The 22391-nt window shown below is 43.4% G+C and overlaps 1 protein-coding gene across 1 annotated transcript in view; it reads left to right on the top strand.

Annotated features, from left to right (window-relative positions):
- The window catches only part of EEFSEC (eukaryotic elongation factor, selenocysteine-tRNA specific), a 307938-nt gene that overhangs the window by 191455 nt on the left and 94092 nt on the right, over positions 1-22391 (top strand). Inside the window, exon 6 of the mRNA XM_089682461.1 lies at positions 3552-3708. Within this exon, the coding sequence (XP_089538587.1) occupies positions 3552-3708 (157 nt within the window). The remainder of the gene's footprint in view (positions 1-3551; positions 3709-22391) is intronic.

A 22391-nucleotide genomic window follows, 5' to 3' on the forward strand; every position in this document is an offset into this window, starting at 1 on the left:
TGCGAATTATATTGCATTACGTTCACTTTGCGAATTATATTGCATTGCGTTCACTTTGCGAATTATATTGCATTGTGTTCACTTTTCGAATTATATTGCATTGCGTTCACTTTGTGAATTATATTGCATTGTGTTCACTTTGCGAATTATATTGCATTGCGTTCACTTTGCGAATTATATTGCATTGCGTTCACTTTGCGAATTATATTGCATTGCATTCACTTTGCGAATTATATTACGTTCACTTTGTGAATTATATTGCATTGCGTTCACTTTGCGAATTATATTGCATTGCGTTCACTTTGCGGACGTCAAGGGGAACACTCAAGACCCCCCTATATCAAGGATGTTAACCACCACTGATGTAGTGCAAGGCCCTGCCGGCTGGGTGTGTATTGAATGGAGAGTTCAGGAAGGCATTCACATTACATCATGTGTGATCCGTGTAATGAAGTTTCTCCACCCATTGTACCCCTGGTACCCAAACTGCAGCCTGGGGGATGCATTCAGGTCCTTTGGCACTTTTTGTGCTGCCCTCGGGGCCCCTGCAGACACTAATCTTTGTTTCCCTATTGCCTGTTATAGCAATGATATCTAGCAATCTCATGTAATATGTCTCCAGTCTATTACTGTCTCTTGTTCCTTGTCTCCAACAACTCCTATTACATGTTCACTGTCCTGCAGCATGTCTGCAGTCTCTGACCATCTCCTGTACCATATTTACAGTCCCTAACTATCTCTCGTATCATGTCCATAGTCTCTGATCATCTCTTGCAGCATGTCCATAGTCTCTGATCATCTCTCATATCTTGCCCATAGTCTCTGACCATCTCTCGTATCATGTCCATAGTCTCTGATCATCTCTTGTATCATGTCCATAGTCTCTGATCATCTCTCATATCTTGCCCATAGTCTCTGACCATCTCTCGTATCATGTCCATAGTCTCTGACCATCTCTTGCATCATGTCCATAGTCTCTGACCATCTCTTGCATCATGTCCATAGTCTCTGATCATCTTTTGCAGCGTGTCCATAGTCTCTGATCATCTCTTGTATCATGTCCATAGTCTGTGATCATCTCTTGCAGCATGTCCATAGTCTCTGACCATCTCTCGTATCATGTCCATAGTCTCTGATCATCTCTTGTATCATGTCCATAGTCTCTGACCATCTCCGTATCATGTCCATAGTCTCTGATCATCTCTTGTATCATGTCCATAGTCTCTGACCATCTCTCGTATCATGTCCATAGTCTCTGATCATCTCTTGCAGCATGTCCATAGTCTCTGACCATCTCTCGTATCATGTCCATAGTCTCTGATCATCTCTTGCATCATGTCCATAGTCTCTGACCATCTCCGTATCATGTCCATAGTCTCTGATCATCTCTTGCATCATGTCCATAGTCTCTGATCATCTCTTGTGTCATGTCCATAGTCTCTGACTATCTCTCGTATCATGTCCATAGTCTCTGATCATCTCTCGTATCATGTCCATAGTCTCTGATCATCTCTTGTATCGTGTCCATAGTCTCTGATCATCTCTTGCAGCATGTCCATAGTCTCTGATCATCTCTTGTATCATGTCCATAGTCTCTGATCATCTCTTGTATCATGTCCATAGTCTCTGATCATCTCTCATATCTTGCCCATAGTCTCTGACCATCTCTCGTATCATGTCCATAGTCTCTGACCATCTCTCGCATCATGTCCATAGTCTCTGATCATCTTTTGCAGCGTGTCCATAGTCTCTGATCATCTCTTGTATCATGTCCATAGTGTCTGATCATCTCTTGCAGCATGTCCATAGTCTCTGACCATCTCTCGTATCATGTCCATAGTCTCTGATCATCTCTTGCATCATGTCCATAGTCTCTGACCATCTCCGTATCATGTCCATAGTCTCTGACCATCTCTTGTATCATGTCCATAGTCTCTGACCATCTCTTGCATCATGTCCATAGTCTCTGATCATCTCTTGCAGCATGTCCATAGTCTCTGATCATCTCTTGTATCGTGTCCATAGTCTCTGATCATCTCTTGCAGCATGTCCATAGTCTCTGATCATCTCTTGTATCGTGTCCATAGTCTCTGATCATCTCTTGCAGCATGTCCATAGTCTCTGACCATCTCTCGTATCATGTCCATAGTCTCTGATCATCTCTTGCATCATGTCCATAGTCTCTGATCATCTCTTGTATCATGTCCATAGTCTCTGATCATCTCTTGTATCATGTCCATAGTCTCTGACCATCTCTTGTATCATGTCCATAGTCTCTGAAAATCTCTTGTATCTTGTCCATAGTCTCTGATCATCTCTTGTATCATGTCCATAGTCTCTGATCATCTCTTGTATCTTGTCCATAGTCTCTGATCATCTCTTGCAGCATGTCCATTGTCTCTGATCATCTCTTGTATCATGTCCATAGTCTCTGATCATCTCTTGTATCATGTCCATAGTCTCTGATCATCTCTTGCATCATGTCCATAGTCTCTGATCATCTCTTGTGTCATGTCCATAGTCTCTGACTATCTCTCGTATCATGTCCATAGTCTCTGATCATCTCTCGTATCATGTCCATAGTCTCTGATCATCTCTTGTATCGTGTCCATAGTCTCTGATCATCTCTTGCAGCATGTCCATAGTCTCTGATCATCTCTTGTATCTTGTCCATAGTCTCTGATCATCACTTGTATCATGTCCATAGTCTCTGACCATCTCTTGCATCCTGTCCTTAGGCTTTGATAATCTCTTGTATCGTGTCCACAGTCTCTGATAATCTCTTGCATCGTGTCCGTAGTCTCTGACTATTTCTTGTATCTTTTCCATAGTCTCTGACTATCTCTTGTATCATGTCCATAGTCTCTGACTATCTCTTGTATCATGTCCATAGTCTCTGACCATCTCTTGCATCATGTCCATGGTCTCTGACCATATCTTGCATCATGTCCATAGTCTCTGACCATCTCTTGCATCATGCCCATAGTCTCTGATCATCTCTTGCATCATGTCCATAGTCTCTGACCATATCTTGCATCATGTCCATAGTCTCTGATCATCTCTTGCATCATGTCTATAGTCACTGATCATCTCTTGTATCATGCCCATAGTCTCTGACCATTTCTGGTATCATGTCTACAGTCTTTGACCATCTCTTGTATCATGTCCCTACTCTCTGTCTATCTCTTACATCATATCCTCAGTGTGATCATCTCTTGTATCATGTCCGAAGTCCCTGACCATCTCTTGTATCATGTCCGAAGTCCCTGACCATCTGCTTGTATCATGCCTGCAGTCTCTTGACTATATCCCTTGTGTCTTCTGTCTCCGACACTGAATATTCACCTACATTTTTGTGTGGCTCTTCGGTGGTGTTGGGGGCCACACTTGCACATACAGAATCAAGGACTTTGACCACCACTGCATTATACAGTCCGATTGGATCGTGTATGACCTGCTTTAGCCCAGGTGAATGCCATGTTGTAGATATTGGTTTGTGAGCTTCACTTCAAGACACATGTCCAATCCGATGTGTCTCTTCCTTCTTACAGGTGAATGACGATTACAGCGTGATCGGGCGCTCTCTCTTCAAAAAGGAGACCAACATCCAGCTGTTCGTGGGGTTGAAGGTCAAGCTGTCGAGTGGAGAAGACGGAGTGATCGAAGGGAGCTTTGGACAGAGTGGAAAGTTCAAAATCCGAATCCCCAGTGAGTACAACTATTCCACTCATTTACATTGGACACCAAGTTGGCAAACGTATTGAAATAAAATGAAACAAAACTGAAGAAAAACAAGATCTTTCCATTTACTTTTATAGTTTCTAACCACAGAGCTATTTAGGGGCCCTGAGTGCCCCATTGTAAAGATCTACTGTACATTACTTCTGCAAGCCACCATTGCCCTGAATGTTCATTCAAAGTTGAAGTATCAGGGAAAACTATGAAAAGGGTGAGAGGTTCCTTCACCTGTTTGGAAGTGAGGTGAAATATATTTGGAAAATTATTGATAAGTATATCGAAGTATAACTTCTAATTTTTTATATACATAAGGGGGGGTATGATCTCCATGTATAATACATAAGGGGGGGTATGATCACCATGTATAATACATAAGGGGGGATATGATCTCCATGTATAATACATAAGGGGGGATATGATCTCCATGTATAATACATAAGGGGGGATATGATCACCATGTATAATACATAAGGGGGGATATGATCTCCATGTATAATACATAAGGGGGGATATGATCTCCATGTATAATACATAAGGGGGGATATGATCACCATGTATAATACATAAGAGGGGGATATGATCTCCATGTATAATACATAAGGGGGGATATGATCACCATGTATAATACATAAGGGGGGATATGATCTCCATGTATAATACATAAGGGGGGATATGATCTCCATGTATAATACATAAGGGGGGATATGATCTCCATGTATAATACATAAGGGAGGGATATGATCTCCATGTATAATACATAAGGAGGGGGATATGATCTCCATGTATAATACATAAGGGGGGATATGATCTCCATGTATAATACATAAGGGGGGATATGATCACCATGTATAATACATAAGTGAGGATATGATCTCCATGTATAATACATAAGGGGGGATATGATCTCCATGTATAATACATAAGGGGGGATATGATCTCCACGTATAATACATAAGGGGGGGGGTATGATCTCCACGTATAATACATAAGGGGAGATATGATCACCACGTATAATACATAAGAGGGGATATGATCTCCATGTATAATACATAAGGGGGGATATGATCTCCATGTATAATACATAAGGGGGATATGATCTCCATGTATAATACATAAGGGGGGATATGATCTCCATGTATAATACATAAGGGGGGATATGATCTCCATGTATAATACATAAGGGGGATATGATCTCCATGTATAATACATAAGGGGGGATATGATCTCCATGTATAATACATAAGGGGAGATATGATCACCACGTATAATACATAAGGGGGGATATGATCTCCACGTATAATACATAAGGGGGATATGATCTCCACGTATAATACATAAGGGGGGATATGATCACCACGTATAATACATAAGGGGGGATATGATCACCACGTATAGTACATAAGGGGGGATATGATCACCATGTATAATACATAAGGGGGGATATGATCTCCATGTATAATACAAAAGGAGGGGGATATGATCTCCATGTATAATACATAAGGGGGGATATGATCTCCATGTATAATACATAAGGGGGGATATGATCTCCATGTATAATACATAAGGGGGGATATGATCACCATGTATAATACATAAGGGGGGGGGATATGATCTCCATGTATAATACATAAGGGGGGGATATGATCTCCATGTATAATACATAAGGGGGGATATGATCTCCATGTATAATACATAAGGGGGATATGATCACCATAATACATAAGGGGGGATATGATCTCCGTGTATAATACATAAGGGGGGATATGATCTCCGTGTATAATACATAAGGGGGGGATATGATCTCCATGTATAATACATAAGGGGGGATATGATCTCCATGTATAATACATAAGGGGGGATATGATCTCCATGTATAATACATAAGGGGGATATGATCTCCATGTATAATACATAAGGGGGATATGATCTCCATGTATAATACATAAGGGTGGATATGATCTCCATGTATAATACATAAGGGGGGATATGATCTCCATGTATAATACATAAGGGGGGATATGATCTCCATGTATAATACATAAGGGGGGGATATTATCACCATGTATAATACATAAGGGGGATATGATCTCCATGTATAATACATAAGGGGGGATATGATCTCCATGTATAATACATAAGGGGGGATATGATCACCATGTATAATATATTTATTCTATAGGGCCTCTGCTTTAAATAAAATATATAATGTTTTGGGGTTCTAAGTAATTTTTTTAGCAAAAATACTGATTGTTCCATGTAAACAACAAGTGCCAGAAAGGACCTGGTCTAGAAGTGGAGAATAACTACATGAGCAGCAAAAGGGTTAACCCTTGCCTACTTTATCCAGAATCAAAAGACTTCAGATATTCTGTACAATAAACTGCATTTCCCATCAAAGATCAGACTGGCCTTGTGTGCACACCGGTTCTTTCTATAGACCCTTTTATACACATGGCTATAATTCGCACTTTTTGTGGAAACAGCTGTCTGCGTACGCCGGTACAGCGAGGAAGGGGTTTCGGATGTACCGCACAGTCTTTGGGGGTCACAAAGGGGAAGTTTAGACTATTAGGGAAGCTTAGTCAGACTATAGTTTGATTTTCTTTGCTGTGTATTTGTTTTTGGACGGGGAGGGGGGTGGGGAGAGCCCACATATCCATTGCTGATTTTACTGTTAACAAGAAGCGGGGTGGTGGTGGTGGTGGGGGGGGGGGGGGGGGGGGTTCAGTATGACAGCTCATGTGAACTGAAGTTCGCATTCCATTGCTGGGTCAATGTTGTCTCTTAATGTGCCTGCATCCTGTTTGTGGCTTTTTTTTTTCTTTTAAATTTCATTAAAAGCGACTGATCGGATTCCTCTATTCCGCAAAGCTTCAGTCTGTCTTGGCCCGCAGATTACTTCCATAAAGAATTTGGAGCAACCTTTGATGGCTGAGTATTCCATAGAAGGGTAAAGTCTACACAGGCTGAGCGGTCTGTGGTCTCCTGTGTACATTGTGGGGGTTAGACGTTTCCTTTTCACTTCCTCTTTTTAAAAAGAAAAAAAAAAAGTGCTTTCGATGTGTTGAATGACCTTGGAAAGAGGTAGTGGAGGCCTGTGCTGGTGACCATGTGCTGTAGATGAACGTTAGAAGATATGACTGTACACCCAAGGGCATGGTTATAGTTTCTGAACTGTCACCGACTGCATTGGCTGTGTCAAGACCCAACAAAAAATCCCTTGCAGTGGGGATGTGCCTGTACTGCAAGGGTTAACTGCTCAGTTTCATTTAGGGCAGGGCCCACAGGCCATATCTAGTCCACAGCTGTGGGGGGGAAAGCACAGACTAAAGATCCAGATCAGTTGGTCTCTGCTTTTAGCCCCCTAAACCCCACTGATTACTCCGATATAAGGGGAGACTCTGATGGGGACCCTAATATGAGGGGGAGGGACTCTGATTGGGACCCTGGTTTAAGAAGGGGACTCTGCTGTAAAGGGAAGGCTGATGGTGACCCTGATGTAAGGGAGAGGACCTACTCAATTTTAGGTGGGTGGACATGGGTTGTCCTTGCAGCTTTGAGGACCTAAAGGATCTGCTACTGACAGCTTGGTACCAGATCCCACAGCATACCTTTCGAGGTGTAGTGCCTGAAGGGGTCAGGACTGTTTTGGGGACAAAAGTGGGACCTACTCAATATTAAGTGGGGGGTTCTTGCCACTTAGAGGACTTAAAGAATCTGTTACTGATGGCATGGTGCCAGATAACACAGCATACCTTCAGAGGTCTAGTGGTGCCCATGCCTCAATGGGTCAGCACTGTTTTGGGACCTACTCAATATTTAGTGGGTGGTCCTTGCCACTTAGAGGACTTAAAGAATCTGTTACTGATGGCATGGTGCCAGATAACACAGCATACCTTCAGAGGTCTAGTGGTGCCCATGCCTCAATGGGTCAGCACTGTTTTGGGACCTACTCAATATTTAGTGGGTGGTCCTTGCCACTTAGAGGACTTAAAGAATCTGTTACTGACGGCATGGTGCCAGATAACACCACATACCTTCAGAGGTCTAGTGGTGCCCATGCCTCAATGGGTCAGCACTGTTTTGGGACCTACTCAATATTAGGTGGGTGGTCCCTGCCACTTAGAGGACTTAAAGAATCTGTTACTGACGGCATGGTGCCAGATAACACAGCATACCTTCAGAGGTCTAGTGGTGCCCATGCCTCAATGGGTCAGCACTGTTTTGGGACCTACTCAATATTTAGTGGGTGGTCCTTGCCACTTAGAGGACTTAAAGAATCTGTTACTGACGGCATGGTGCCAGATAACACAGCATACCTTCAGAGGTCTAAGCAGTCCATGCTTCCATAGGCCAGGGCTGTTTTGGAGACAGAAGGGGATCAACCCAAGGTGGGCGGTCATAATATTATAGCGCCAACAGTTTGCTACAAAATAAAGGGAGACAAATAATTACAATACAGTTCAATACAGGAGGATTTGGAAGGCCCTATTTCTAAGAGCTTGCAATCTATTATACATTTGTTTTAGGTTCTCAGGAACAGTGAAGGAAATAAGTATTTGATCCCCTGCTGATTTGGAATGTTTGTCCACTCACAAAGAAATGAGCAGTCTAAAAATTGAATGTTCAGTGTATTGTAACACTGAGAGACAGAATAGCAACAAATAATTCAAAAGAAATGCATGTCTAGCAAATGATGCACTGATTTGCATCCTCATGAGGTTAATAAGTATTTGATCCCCTATCATTCAGAAGGATGTCTGGCTACCATGTGTCTCATACAGGTAACAAGCTGAGATTAGAAGCAGTCTCTTAAAAGGAGTGCTGGTAATCTCACTTTGTTACCTGTATAAAAGCCACCTGTCCACAGGGGCGAGCAAACAATCGGATTCCAAACTCTCCATCATGGCAAAGACCAAAGAGCTGTCCAAGGATGTCAGGGACAAGATTGTAGACCTACACAAGGCTGGCCTGGGCTACCAAACTATCGCCAAGCAGCTTGGTGAGAAGGTGACAACAGTTGGTGCAATTATTCGCAAATGGAAGAAACACAAAACAACTGTCAGTCTCCCTAGGTCCAGTGCACCATGCAAGATCTCACCTCGTGGAGTGTCAATGATCATGAGAACAGTGAGGAATCATCCCAGAACTACACGTGAGGATCTTGTCAATGATCTCCAGGCAGCTGGGACCACAGTCACCAAGAAAACACCAAGGTAACACACTACGCCGACAAGGAATGAAATCCTGCAGTGCCTACAAGGTCCCTCTGCTCAAGAAAGCACATGTCCAGGCCCATCTGAAGTCTGCCACAGAACATCTGAATGATGCAGAGGAGGACTGGTTGAAAGTGTTGAGGTCAGATGAGACCAAAATCGAGCTCTTTGGTATCAACTCAGCTCGCCATGTTTGAAGGAGGAGGAATGCTGCCTATGACCCCAAGAACACCATCCCAACTGTCAGACATGGTGCTGGAAACATTCTGCTTTGGGGGTGTTTTTCTGCTAAGAGGACAACTGCACTGTATCAAAGGGACGATGTACCGTGTAATCTTGGGTGAGAACCTTCTTCCCTCAGCCAGGGCATTGAAAATGGGTCGTGGATGGGTGTTCCAGCATGTCAATGACCCAAAACACACGGCCAAGGCAACTAAGGAGTGACTCAAGAAGAAGCACATTAAGGTCCTGGAGTGGCCTAGCCAGTCTCCAGACCTTAATCCAATTGAAAATCTGTGGAGGGAGCTGAAAGTTCGAGTTATAAAACATCAGCCACCAAACCTTAATGACTCGGAGAGGATCTGCCAAGAGGAGTGGGCCATATCCCTCCTGAGATGTGTACAAACCTGGTGGCCAACTACAGGAAACGTCTGACCTCTGTGATTGCCAACAAGGGATTTGCCACCAAGTACTAAGTCATGTTTTGTGCAAATCAGTCATCATTTGTTAGACATGCATTTCTTTTGAATTATTTGTTGCTATTCTGTCTCTCAGTGTTACAATACACCGACCATTCGATTTTTAGACCGATCATTTCTTTGTGAGTGGGATTCATAATCCGCAGGGGATCAAATACTTATTTCTTTCACTGTAGTTGCTTTAACTCATTTCTGTCATTCCAAGCATTCGTGTCAAGGACATGATTTTGCTCATTACTGGTGAGCAGCGTTCTATCCTGAAAATGTTTTCTCTCATACTCCTCTGGCCAATACAAATGCGGCACCTTTCACGAGATGTAAAATCTGTGTCCTGCGTCTATGATGAGTACCTGAGTTCCCCGTCTCGTTGTTACTTGTTGGGATATTGTTCATTCGGCTGCGTTACTTCTGCGCCATGTATCTGGTCAGCGAGCAGAGAGATTATCCATCCCGCTCTAACCATAAGTGAGTGGATAACTGCCGGTTGATTTGTCTGTGGTCTCCTGTGCACATTAGGACTTAGACGTTTCCTCCCCATTTCCTCTTTTCACCAAGTGTTTCGGCATGTTTTATGGCCTCGTACATTAGCATCAGAAGCCTGGACTGTGCAGGAAGAGCAGAGCAGGTTAAACGCATATTTGAGGCTGTGTTCCCGTGGGGGAAAAAAAAAATGTCTTCTTATTGCTCATTCCTCCAGAATCAGGCCCTCGGTTCCTCAATTAGTTGTAGCATGTGCTTGAGGATCTGGTAAAGAACTGCTTACAGCGGTATTGAACCCAAAAAGTAAACATGTATTATTAATATTGCAGCTGATCAGTTCTTAGATGTGATGTCTGCATTAGTTTTCTTTTTTAGTCTTTCTTCTCTTTTCATCTGGTGATCTGGCCAGTAAGCCTGTTGTTTTTCAAAAAGAACAAGCTGTCCTCCAGATCAAATTCAGTTACAGGGATGAGACAAACCATTTATCACAGACAGCGGTGCTTACAATGATCAGCTTGTATTTATTTATGTAAAACCTTTATCCCAAAAGAAGGAAAAAACTGTTTACTGTAACGGATTGCCTGGCAGGGGAAGGGACATCTTCTTTCTCTTCTGCAGTTTCATTCTGGCCTACAGATATCCTCTGCACCCCGTGACTGGACAGTGAAAGTAGAAGTAGCAGATTTGTAAAATAAGCACATCAATGTACATTACTGCACCCTATACTGTGCCCTCCTGACCACAGTGGTGTAGCCTCCTGAACCCCCTCCCCCCCCCCCCGTACTGTACTTCCTGCCTCCCCCCTGTACTGTTCCCTCCTCACTCTCCTGACACCCCCCCCCCCCACTCCCATACTGTGCTTCCTGCCTCCCACCTGTACTGTTCCCTCCTCACTCTCCTGACACCCCCACTTCCATACTGTACTTCCTGCCTCCTCTCTGTCCTGTTTCCTTCTCACTCTCCTGACACCCCCACTCCCATACTGTACTTCCTGCCTCCCCCCTGTCCTTTTCCACCCTCACTCTTCTGACACCCCCACTTCTATACTGTACTTCCTGCCTCCTCTCTGTCCTGTTCCACCCTCACTCTTCTGACACCCCCACTTCCATACTGTACTTCCTGCCTCCCCCCTGTACTGTTCCCTCCTCACCCTGCTCCCACTGTACTTCCTGCTTCCCCCTGTACTTTCCCTCCTCACCCTTCTGACCCCCCCCCCCACTGTACTTAATGCCTCCCCCTGAAATGTTTCCTCTTCACTCTCCTAACCCCCCCCCCCCCACTCCCATTCTGTATTTACTGCCTCCCCCCTGTCCTGTTTCCTCCTCACTCTCCTGACACCCCCACTTCCACACTGTACTTCCTGCCTTGCCCCTATACTGTTCCCTCCTCACTCTCTTGACACCCCCCCCCACTTCCATACTGTACTTCCTGCCTTACCCCTATACTGTTCCCTCCTCACTCTCCTGACACCCCCACTTCCATACTGTACTTCCTGCCTCCCCCCTGTACTGTTCCCTCCTCACTGTCTTGACACCCCCCCACTTCCATACTGTACTTCCTGCCTCCCCCCTATTGTTCCCTCCTCACTCTCTTGACACCCCCACTCCCATACTGTACTTCCTGCCTCCCTCCTGTATTGTTCCCTCCTCACTCTCTTGACACCCCCACTTCCATACTGTACCTCCTGCCTCCCCCCCTGAACTGTTCCCTCCTCAATCTCCTGACACCCCCCACCCACACTCCCATACTGTACTCCCTGCTTCCCCCCTGTACTGTTCCCTCCTCACTCTCCTGACCCCCCCCCCCCAACTACCTTACTGTACTTCCTGCCTCCCCCCTGTACTGTTCCCTCCTCACTCTCCTGACCCCCCCCCTTTCATACTGTACTTCCTGCCTCCCCCCAGTCCTGTTCCCTCCTGACCCCTCCTTGTACTGTTCTTCCTGCCTCCCCCCACCCCTCTCGTGCCCTCCAGTCCTTCTTGCCCCACTGATACCCTGTCCTCTGCTCTGCTGACTTTTTATATTGTTTGGCTATATGTGTTGATTAGTCTTTGATTTATGGCATGTTTTCTTCTTTTTTAAATTCAATTTTATTGAAAGTCCTAATAAATATACATTTAATTCTAATAACTATTTATACTTTAATTCTTGAGAGTAGGAGTGTAAATTGGGGCCACAGTGCATTATTTTGCACAGGGGTCCATGATGCTATTAAGATGTCCCTGCCTCCTATGAGCATGTTTCACTGTTGGCACATGAACACTGCAGCACAGCTGATTGGCTCCTTGTGCTGATTCTCCCTCTCCCAGTCTGAGCTTAGTCTGTGAAATCTGTCCTGCTATACAGCTCACCCTCCAGTGTTGGCATCTATTACATGTAAATGTCCTTTTTCCAAAGTAAAAGGTGAATAATAACTTTTCTTTTCTTTTTAGTTATTATTCGCACTACCACTATTCTTATATGTTCCAATCTCCAGGCTAGGGACGTAGTTGGGATGGAACAATTTCAGGTTACAAGTATTGGTAATTTTGCTGTTGGCTTCCTAACTACAAGTCTCAGGCTCACTGGCAGCTCTACCTGCTGCTGGTACCACCGTTGATCAGGCATTTCAGGGTAGGTGGGCAGATTTGGCTGACAGTGATGTAAAACTGGCCATAGATGGTTGAACAAAAAAAAACTGACTGATTTCCTCATTATTATTATTATTACTACATCGAGTTTATATAGCGCTAAAGGGTTTGCTCAGCGCTGTACAATAGAGGGGGGGACAATACATACATAACAGTACAGCAACTACAAACAGCACACGAGGGGTTCGAGGGCCCTACTCTTTGGAGCTTACAATCTAGGAGGGAGGGGGTAGTGGTACAGTAGGAAGTGGCTGTGGGGGATGGAGTGGTAGGAGGAATGAAGGAGAACGGCTGTTAGGTGAGGGTGGGGTAGGCTTCCCTGAAGAGGTGGGTTTTCAGGGAGCGCCTGAAGGTGAGGAGGGAAGGTGACAGTCTGATGGATTGGGGTAGTGAGTTCCAGAGGATGGGGGAGGACCTGGAGAAGTCTTGCAGATGTGCGTGGGAGGAGGAGACCAGGGAGCAAGATAGAAGGAGGTCCTGTGAAGAGCGAAGGGTACGGGTAGGGTGGAACCTGGGAATCAGGTTGGTGAGGTAGTTAGGGGCAGTGTTATGAATGGCTTTGTAGGTCAGAGTGAGTAGTTTGAATTTGATGCATTGGGCAATAGGGAGCCAGTGGAGGGATTGGCAGAGGGGGGTGGCAGAGGTGGAGCGGTTGGTGAGGTGGATGAGTCTAGCCGCTGAGTTCAGGATGGTCTGAAGCGGGGATAGCCTGCACTGGGGTAGGCCAATGAGAAGAGAGTTGCAGTAGTCCAGACGTGAGATAATCAGGGAGTGTACGAGTAGTTTAGTAGTATCTGGGGTATGGAAGGAGCGTATCTTGGCGATGTTGCGAAGGTGGAGCCTGCATGTGTTTGTAAGTGATTTGACGTGAGGTTGGAAGGAAAGGTTTGAGTCCAGAATGACGCCAAGGACTTTGGCTTGCGGGGCGGGATTGATGGTGGTGTTGTTGGTAGTGATGGATAGGATGGAGGGGGGGGGCGCGGGCAGGGGGAAAGATGAGATGCTCGGTTTTGGAGAGGTTAAGCTTGAGGAAATGGAGTGACATCCAGTCTGAGATGTCTCATCCACACATTTGATGAGGATGAGGGAATCCTCCCGCTGAGCCTTCGAAGGGAGACTTCCTCTCCGTCAGAATACACAGATCAGTGCTGCAGTCTATACCCTTCAGTGCTGATTGAGCTGCTAAAATCCAAAATGGTGATTGAACAGAAGTCAGTCTGTAGGTCAATTTCTGTTCAACCACAGTGGCCATACATGGATCGAAATTCGTCTGGTCTCTGCTAAAGCGGCCGAACACTGATCCGTGTATGACCAGCTTACAGTATGGTTATGTGAACCGTCACCTTGTAAAACAACCCATTCAGTTTATAATAGAGATGAAAGGCGAAACTTCTGTGTATAGATATAAAAAATATATATATATACCTTTCCCCCCTTTTTTTTTAGAAGTGATCACATACCCTTTGTTCTCGGCTGCATAAGGATCTCTGAGAGCTGGGGGAGGAGAAACAGCAGCACGCTGATTTTCCCAGTGAATGGTTGTGCAAGGGGGGTGGCGTGTCAGGACAAGTCTGATCATTGGAGGAGAACACACTGAGTTCCCAGCACAGCTAGAGAACTGACCACACTGTGCTCTCATGCTTAGTGTGGTCAGTTTTTAATATGAACTCAGAGGGACTGGCAGGAAGACCAGGGATTTCTTACAAAGGAAGCAATACAAATAGATCAGGAGACTTTTCATACAAGTACATGGTACAGCAGGCACATATCAGGAATATGAAATGTTGGGTTTACATTCTCTTTAATGGGCTGCCAATAAGACCTTGCAGGCACAGGAGTGTGCAGCGCAGGGTGACTACATTACCAGCATATCGAGAGGCTGTTGATGGCGTTGTCATCACCTATTACAGGTGCAAGGGGACAGCTGAAACTGGCAGGATCTGGTATTGACCACATTACTAGCAGAAAATGAGGATAAGATGACAAACTGTAGACGTGTTTTGGATTGCGTTTTATTTCTGGGGTTATAGACCCACCTAGGTTAGACTACAGCATTGGAAAAAATAATCATTTGTGATGTTGACCGAAATTCATGTGATCGGGGAGTGTTTTTCCAGAAGTGAAGATCTTTGGGATAAGGTTGTCATTGGTGACATATTGACTTCCTGTTGAGTAATCCATTGAGGGTCGCGGCATTCCGGCATTTCTCAGCCTAGAATAGGTGGTAACGTAAACGAATCACTGACTCGGCCACATAGTAATAGCGAGCGTTACTAAATTTGGGAATTCTTTTTCAGATGACACTGGATTATAGCCACAGTAAAAAAAAAATAATTCCCTTCAACCAATTTTGGACGAAAGCGTATACAGCAGGGATGGCACTCAGCAAGGGACATGGAAGCTAGTGGAGATCCCTGGAGTATCAGTGTTTACTACAGAGAATTCCAGCTTCTAGAGCAGTGGGTCTCAACCTTCCTAATGCCGCGACCCTTTAATACAGTTCCTCATGTTGCCCCCAACCAGGGGGCAATAGGGGATCATGGGGCCCCTGTGTCCTTGCCCAAACTCAAAAAAGCCTATGAAAAAGGTATCAGGGGCATCTCATGGGGCCCCCCACTGACCTCGGGCAGTGCCCGAGTTTCCATATGGTCAGTCCGCCCCTGCCTCCAACCATAAAATGATTTACCCAGTAATTATAATTCATGAAGTGTCGTTTTACCTCCAATACTGCTGCTTTCTACACAGTAGCTGCTTTCAACACAGTAACTGCTCTTACACATTGGAAATATGTGTTTTCTGATGGTCTTAGGGGACCCCTGTGAAAGGGTTGTTTGACCACTGTTCTAGAGGATCCCACAACTATCTATTTTATTATTATTTATTTATTACAGGTACTTATATAGTGCCGTCAATTTACGCAGCACTTTACATATATATTGTACATTCACATCAGTCCCTAACCCTCAAGGGGCCTACAATCTAAGTCCCTAACTCACCTTCATACACATACTAGGGCCAATTTAGACAGGTTCCAATTAACCTAACAGCATGTATTTGGAGAGTGGGAGGAAACCGGAGTTCCCAGAGGAGACCCGCACAGGGAGAACATGCATTCTCCAGGCAGGTGGTGCCGTGGTTGGGATTCGAACCAATGATCCTAGTACTGCCAGGCGGAAGTGCTAACCATTTAGCCACTGTGCTGCTATGGTATATACATAGTTACCTTGCTCCAAGCTGGACCAATGTAGCTATATAAATGTAGTGTGCTACTAGAATAGTGTAATGAATTGTAGGTAAAATCATTTTGTACAACTCGCAGTAATTGTATGAGTCTGTGATTGAGGTCGGATTATTTCCTAGATTGTAAGCTCGAAAGAGCAGGGCCCTCGAACCCCTCGTGTAGTGTATTGTTTCTGTATTGTCTCATGTTCTGTCCCCCCTTCTACTGTACAGCGCTGAGCAAACCCTTTGGCGCTATATAAATACTGTATAATAATAATTGCAGGTCAGCTGGATGGCTCAACAGGTTGTGGCTCTATTGCCTTCTCCCGACTCTGGAGGACCATAGAACCTTCCAGAAGTTGGTAAGCAGGAAGCGGTGGAAACCTAATCTGCATGTTTATGGGAGTCCAGCCAATCCCAGGATTGGAGGCCTCTGTTAGAGTGGTGGACTGGCTCATAAATATTGGAGAGCCAGGCTGACAGAGGAGTCGGATGGAAGATGGAGTGCTGAGGAGACTGTCGATGCCTGGAAGGGGTCCCCTAGGTCTAGGGGGGGGGGGGGCTGGCTCAGGAGGATACGTTCAGCAGTGAGGCATGAATGGGATCGAAATCTGGGAGCAAAGAGGACAGAGTGAGTACAGCAGCACTCTCTGGGATCTACAAGGGAAAAGACTGCAACACACAGCAAACTTTCTACGAAGTCTTTGATCTTCCGAGAAGCCAGAAGGGCTGGTACTGTTTGCAGGCTATGGAAATGGGAGCAGCTCTATAGGGGCAGAAAAGACATCCCTGCTTGTTTAAGCTGATTTTTGAGGGGCTGCTAGTTCCTCGCCCGAAAAGGGCTGTTGCTATTGATCTGCAGCGACTAACGGCTTTCAAGAAAAGAACAGTCCAGGATCTGCCCTTGTACATAGGAAGGAAGTGTCCCCTTTCATTGATTCAAGCCAACTGGGCATCCCATAATCCCTATTCCCTATCCAAGTTGATTTCCCCTAATAATAAAACAACAAAACCAAGCTCATGGACTGGTTCCTGTCTCTTGGATGCAAGTAAGTGTGAGAAATACCTGCTGCCTGGCTGTGCGGAGGGAAGCTTAGGTGTACCCACAACACAGCGGGCCTCACGAGGGTAGCACTACAGAAAAATATCTATACCTGGAATTCTTTAACCATTTACCAAGTGGTTCTTTACAAGGGACATCCACCCCCCTCGGTTGTAGAAGAACCAGTTATTGAAGATATAGGCCTGGAACTCTGCATAATTGAAAAAAATATTAAAACAGAATTCCCTACTTTATTGAACCAGAAAACAAAGTGAAAAAATGCACTTGATGTTTAGGCTTCGTTCTTAATTATACAGGATTTATATATTATTATTATACAGGATTTATATATTATCATTATTATTATACAGAATTTATATATTATCATTATTATTATACAGAATTTATATATTTATTATTATACAGAATTTATATATTATTATTATACAGGATTTATATATTATCATTATTATACAGGATTTATATATTATCATTATTATACAGAATTTATATATTATTATTATTATACAGGATTTATATATATTATTATACAGGATTTATATATATTATTATACAGGATTTATATATTATCATTATTATTATACAGAATTTATATATTATTATTATACAGGATTTATATATTATCATTATTATTATTATTATTATACAGGATTTATATATTATTATTAATATTATACAGGATTTATATATTATCATTATTATACAGGATTTATATATTATCATTATTATACAGGATTTATATATTATTATTATACAGGATTTATATATTATTATTATACAGGATTTATATATTATTATTATTATTATACAGGATTTATATATTATCATTATTATACAGGATTTATATATTATTATTATACAGGATTTATATATTATTATTATTATTATTATTATTATAAAGGATTTATATATTATTATTATTATACAGGATTTATATGGTGCCAACAGTTTGCTCAGCGCTTTACAATATAACGGGAGACAATCCAGCAACAATACAGTTCAATACAAGAGGTATAGGAGGGCCCTGTACCTTGGAGCTTACAATCTAGGAGGGGTACCTAAGCCTGCACCCATGCGAGGGCTGTGTTTGTCCACACAGGGATGCATAGGTGTTCCATTCATACCCCTGCAGGCAATCTCATTCATTTCGACTGGGTCTAAGTGGCTGCATGGGCAAGGTCGCTGCTCCCAATTTGACACCCATGCGAGTTCGGGTGTACGGCCCTGAATCCAGACAGTGTGCCTTGGGGCTGTGCACCTGCACAACTGTCAGATTGAGAGCAGTGGCTGTGTCTGTGCAGCTGCTGCTTCCCATTGAATGGGACTGCCTTATGGAGTTGCACAAAACACCTGTACTTCCCTGTGCGGGCAAATGCAGCCCTTGCACGGATGTTCATGTAAAGTGTAACTCCACCTTTAAGATAAAATGGAAAAGCGAGCGCTCTCTAATAAGCAGCTAGAGCACCAATATAAAACCTTCAGAAAATCATACCAAGTAAATAGGTGCAGCGCTAAAAACATTAATAATGCCCGTAAATTATTATTATTATTATACAGTATTTATAAAGCGCCAATAGTTCGCTCAGCGCTGTACATTACAAAGGGGGACAGAACATGTGACAGAACAATACCAATACAATGCAAAACATGAGGGGATCGAGGGCCCTGCTCTTTCGAGCTTACAATCTAGGACTATATATATATATCTATATCTCTATATGTATATATATATATATATATATATATATATATATACACACACACACGCACATATATAAAAAAAATATATATATATATAAAAATTAAAGGAACACTTTGAAAATACATCAGATCGTAGAGGAGAAAAATATCATGCTGGATTGCTTTACTGATATGGACAAGAAAATGTTTTAGGGTAGCACAGAGGCTAAATGATTAGCACTTCAGCCTGGCAGTACTAGCATCATTGGTTCAAATCCCAGCCACGGCACCACCTGCCTGGAGTTTGCATGTTCTCCCTGTGCCTGCATTGGTTTCCTCCGGGTACTCCGGTTTTGCCAAAACGTACCCGAGTTAGCCAAAATCTTTTTGGGAGAATGTGTGGTGGATAGACTAAACAAAATTACAGCTTTTTGGCAAAGCCCATCATTCTACTGTTTTCTGAAAAAGAAATGAGACTTTAAAGAAAAGCATACAGTTCCTACAGTTAAACATGGTGGAGGTTCACTGATGTTTTGGGGTTTCTTTGCGGCTTAAGGCACTGGATGTCTTGACTGTGTGCATGGCATTATGAAATCTGAAGACTACCAAAGAATGCTGGGGTAAATAGACTAAAATTAAATGACAGAAAAAGTGACAGTCTGTGCGAATAAGCAGTAGAATCCAATAACCGTGCTCCGAATCGTGTGGTAAGATTACGCACTCACCAGATGCGTAATGTATATACGCATTAAATGACTCTGTAGAGGTCCCCTTTAGGAGTTGGATAAAAACCTAATCCAGGATAATCCTCCCTCTAGGTAAGGTGGTGCTGTCAGGAGCTCACAGATAGATACAGGATCCAGCTGGCCAGAGGTCCCCTTTAAGGGATGGACGGGTGTAGATGCCTGCTTTAAGGGACTCCCTTCTCTGGATACCTAAGAATGGCTGGATTGGATGGGCTCCTGTATTAGTGCCTCCCCTCAGGGTACTGAGTGTAATGCTTGCAGAGCCCAGTGCAGAGGAGCCGCAATACAAAAATAAACTGTAGGCTGAGTATGGGGCCGAGCGAGGAACAATAGAAACATTCTTGCTATTGTAACGATTTGGGGCACTATTATTGGATTCTACTGCTTATTCGCACAGACTGTCACTTTTTCTGTCATTTAATTTTAATATATTTACGGACATTATTAATGTTTTTAGCTCTGCACCTATTTACTTGGTATAACTCCACCTTTGTTGAGAAAAAAACATTCCCCTCTGGGTGATCATTGTACGTTGCAGGGATTTTAACAAACTTTGTTGCAGATTCCTACCTTTTGTTATTCTGGAGAAATAGCTGTTTGTTTGTCTGTGTCCATGTGCAGAGTGAACCTAATGAGTGGATTTTATAATTATCTAATAGCTGCTGCACTTGTAGGGTTCTAATAATAAAGTGGCAGGGTCTGCATCCCTTTAGACATAATTTCTCTTTGGGAGTATCAAACCAAAAATGACATTTTTGCTGTGGGAATGCCCAAAATCTGCATTATATCTTAGTGCAGACTTCCTGGAAAATCAATGAGCCAATCACACTAGCAGGAAATGACATATCTGCGGGGCGTTTTGTACACCATCTGTGTACAGAACACCTCCAGGTAGCCATATTACATTGCATTGCGTTTTACAGAAAATTTCAGTGCTGAAAATTGAAAATGAATGGTCATTTTTAATAGCAATTAAATACAATATGACTTGTGTTGTAATTGTACATGCTATATTCATTTTTTTAATTTTGCTATTCCCCCCCCCCCCCACAAAAAAAAAAAAGTAGAGTTTCCTTTTAACCTCAGCGGTATTTCCGAGTGTAGCTCGGGGTAAAATTTGAGTACCAAGAGCGGTAACCCCGAGCTACACTCGGACTTACAATGCGGCGTTGCTCAGGGAGTCCCTGCAGCACTTACCTTGTCCTTCGCTCCCGCGATGTGTCCCCTGCAGCGTCCCCGGCCATCTCCTCCGGCCGATGCCGGCATCCGGCTTCCGTGTTCCCGGTCCCTGTGACGTCGGGACATACGGGCGGCAAATTTGAAATTTTAAAAAAATGTCATTTTTGCTGTCATTGCTGTTTCAATGCATTTCACATACATTTTGTCCCGAGTGCTTTGTCCTGCGCCCTGCCTGCATTTTTACTGTTCTTTCTGCCTGGAAACTGAGAAACGTCCATGGCGTCCAAAAAGCGTCCCTTTACGTCAAAAGCGGTTTTAGATCAGCTAGAGAACAGCGATAGTAAATCAGAACCACTTGCAGAATTGAGTGATAATGATTCGTGGGGGAAATTCCTCATCAGACACTGAAAACGATTCTGCGACTGAGCTCAGCAATGTGCGAACTTTGCGCTCTATTTCACATTTCAGTGTTTTTTGCTTGATTATAATATTGAATTAAATTTATTATTATATTATTATTATTTATAATTATTTATTAAATTATAATTTATGATTTCGTGTTTCAAGTTTTATCATACCCGGGATGTTTGCCATTAACTGGACCTTCATGTCATGTATTGATTGCACAGAAACAACAGCAAGAACCTTACAGGTTGTAAGCACATGCATTTGTGATTTGCTGTTTTTATATAAATGAATATGATAAATATGATTTTCTTTCTTCTCTTCTGTTCCTAGCTGCCCCTTTATCAAGTTAAAAGCAAGGTACATCTTGGCACCCTGACATTATTTGAAGGGGGGTATGCACAAATTAAGCAATCCGCTGGAGGTCTGTATTTGTAAAAAAGTGGAGAACCCCTGAATTGGAGACTATTATTATTTATTTCAGGTACTTGTATAGCGCTGTCAATTTATGCAGCGCTTTACACACATATATATATTGAACATTCACATCGGTCCCTAACCCGCAAGGGGCGTACAATCTAAGGTCCCTAACCCTCAAGGGGCATACAATCTAAGGTCCCTAACCCTCAAGGGGCGTACAATCTAAGGTCCCTAACCCTCAAGGGGCGTACAATCTAAGGTCCCTAACCCTCAAGGGGTGTACAATCTAAGGTCCCTAACCCTCAAGGGGTGTACAATCTAAGGTCCCTAACCCTCAAGGGGTGTACAATCTAAGGTCCCTAACTCACATTCATATATACACATATTAGGATCCAATTAACCTACCAGCATGTCTTTGGAGTGTGGGAGGAAACTGGAGCACCCGGAGGAAACCCACACAAGCACAGGGAGAAAATGCAAACTCCATGCAGGAGGCGCCATGGTCGGGAATCGAACCCATGACCCATTTACTGCAAGGCAGACATGCTAACCACTAAGCCACTGTGCCGCCCTATTGAATATTTATTTCGTGGATCAGCTGTTTTTGTTAAATAATGACATTAACAGACTAATTTTGCACATCACAGTAATCAGTTGAACTAGACCCACTTGATAAAATGATTCTCTGCAGTGTTGTCCTTTTCTTTTGTCCGAATCCAGCCCCCCCCCCCCTTTTTTTTTTTTATCTGTCCTGTCAGACTAATCATGCAATCCTGCATACAATGGCACTTGTAAAAAGAGCTTCATATCCAGATGAATGCAGCCTTTACAGCTCCTATAATCCAGGTTTAAAAATAGTTAGAGTGGCGGAAAGTCACGAGTCAAATGATTAAATTGCAAATGTGCGCCAAGCC

Source organism: Staurois parvus, unplaced genomic scaffold (assembly GCF_062004578.1).
Source record: "Staurois parvus isolate SC_StPar_1 unplaced genomic scaffold, SC_StPar_1.0 ptg000290l, whole genome shotgun sequence".
Lineage (NCBI taxonomy): Eukaryota > Metazoa > Chordata > Amphibia > Anura > Ranidae > Staurois > Staurois parvus.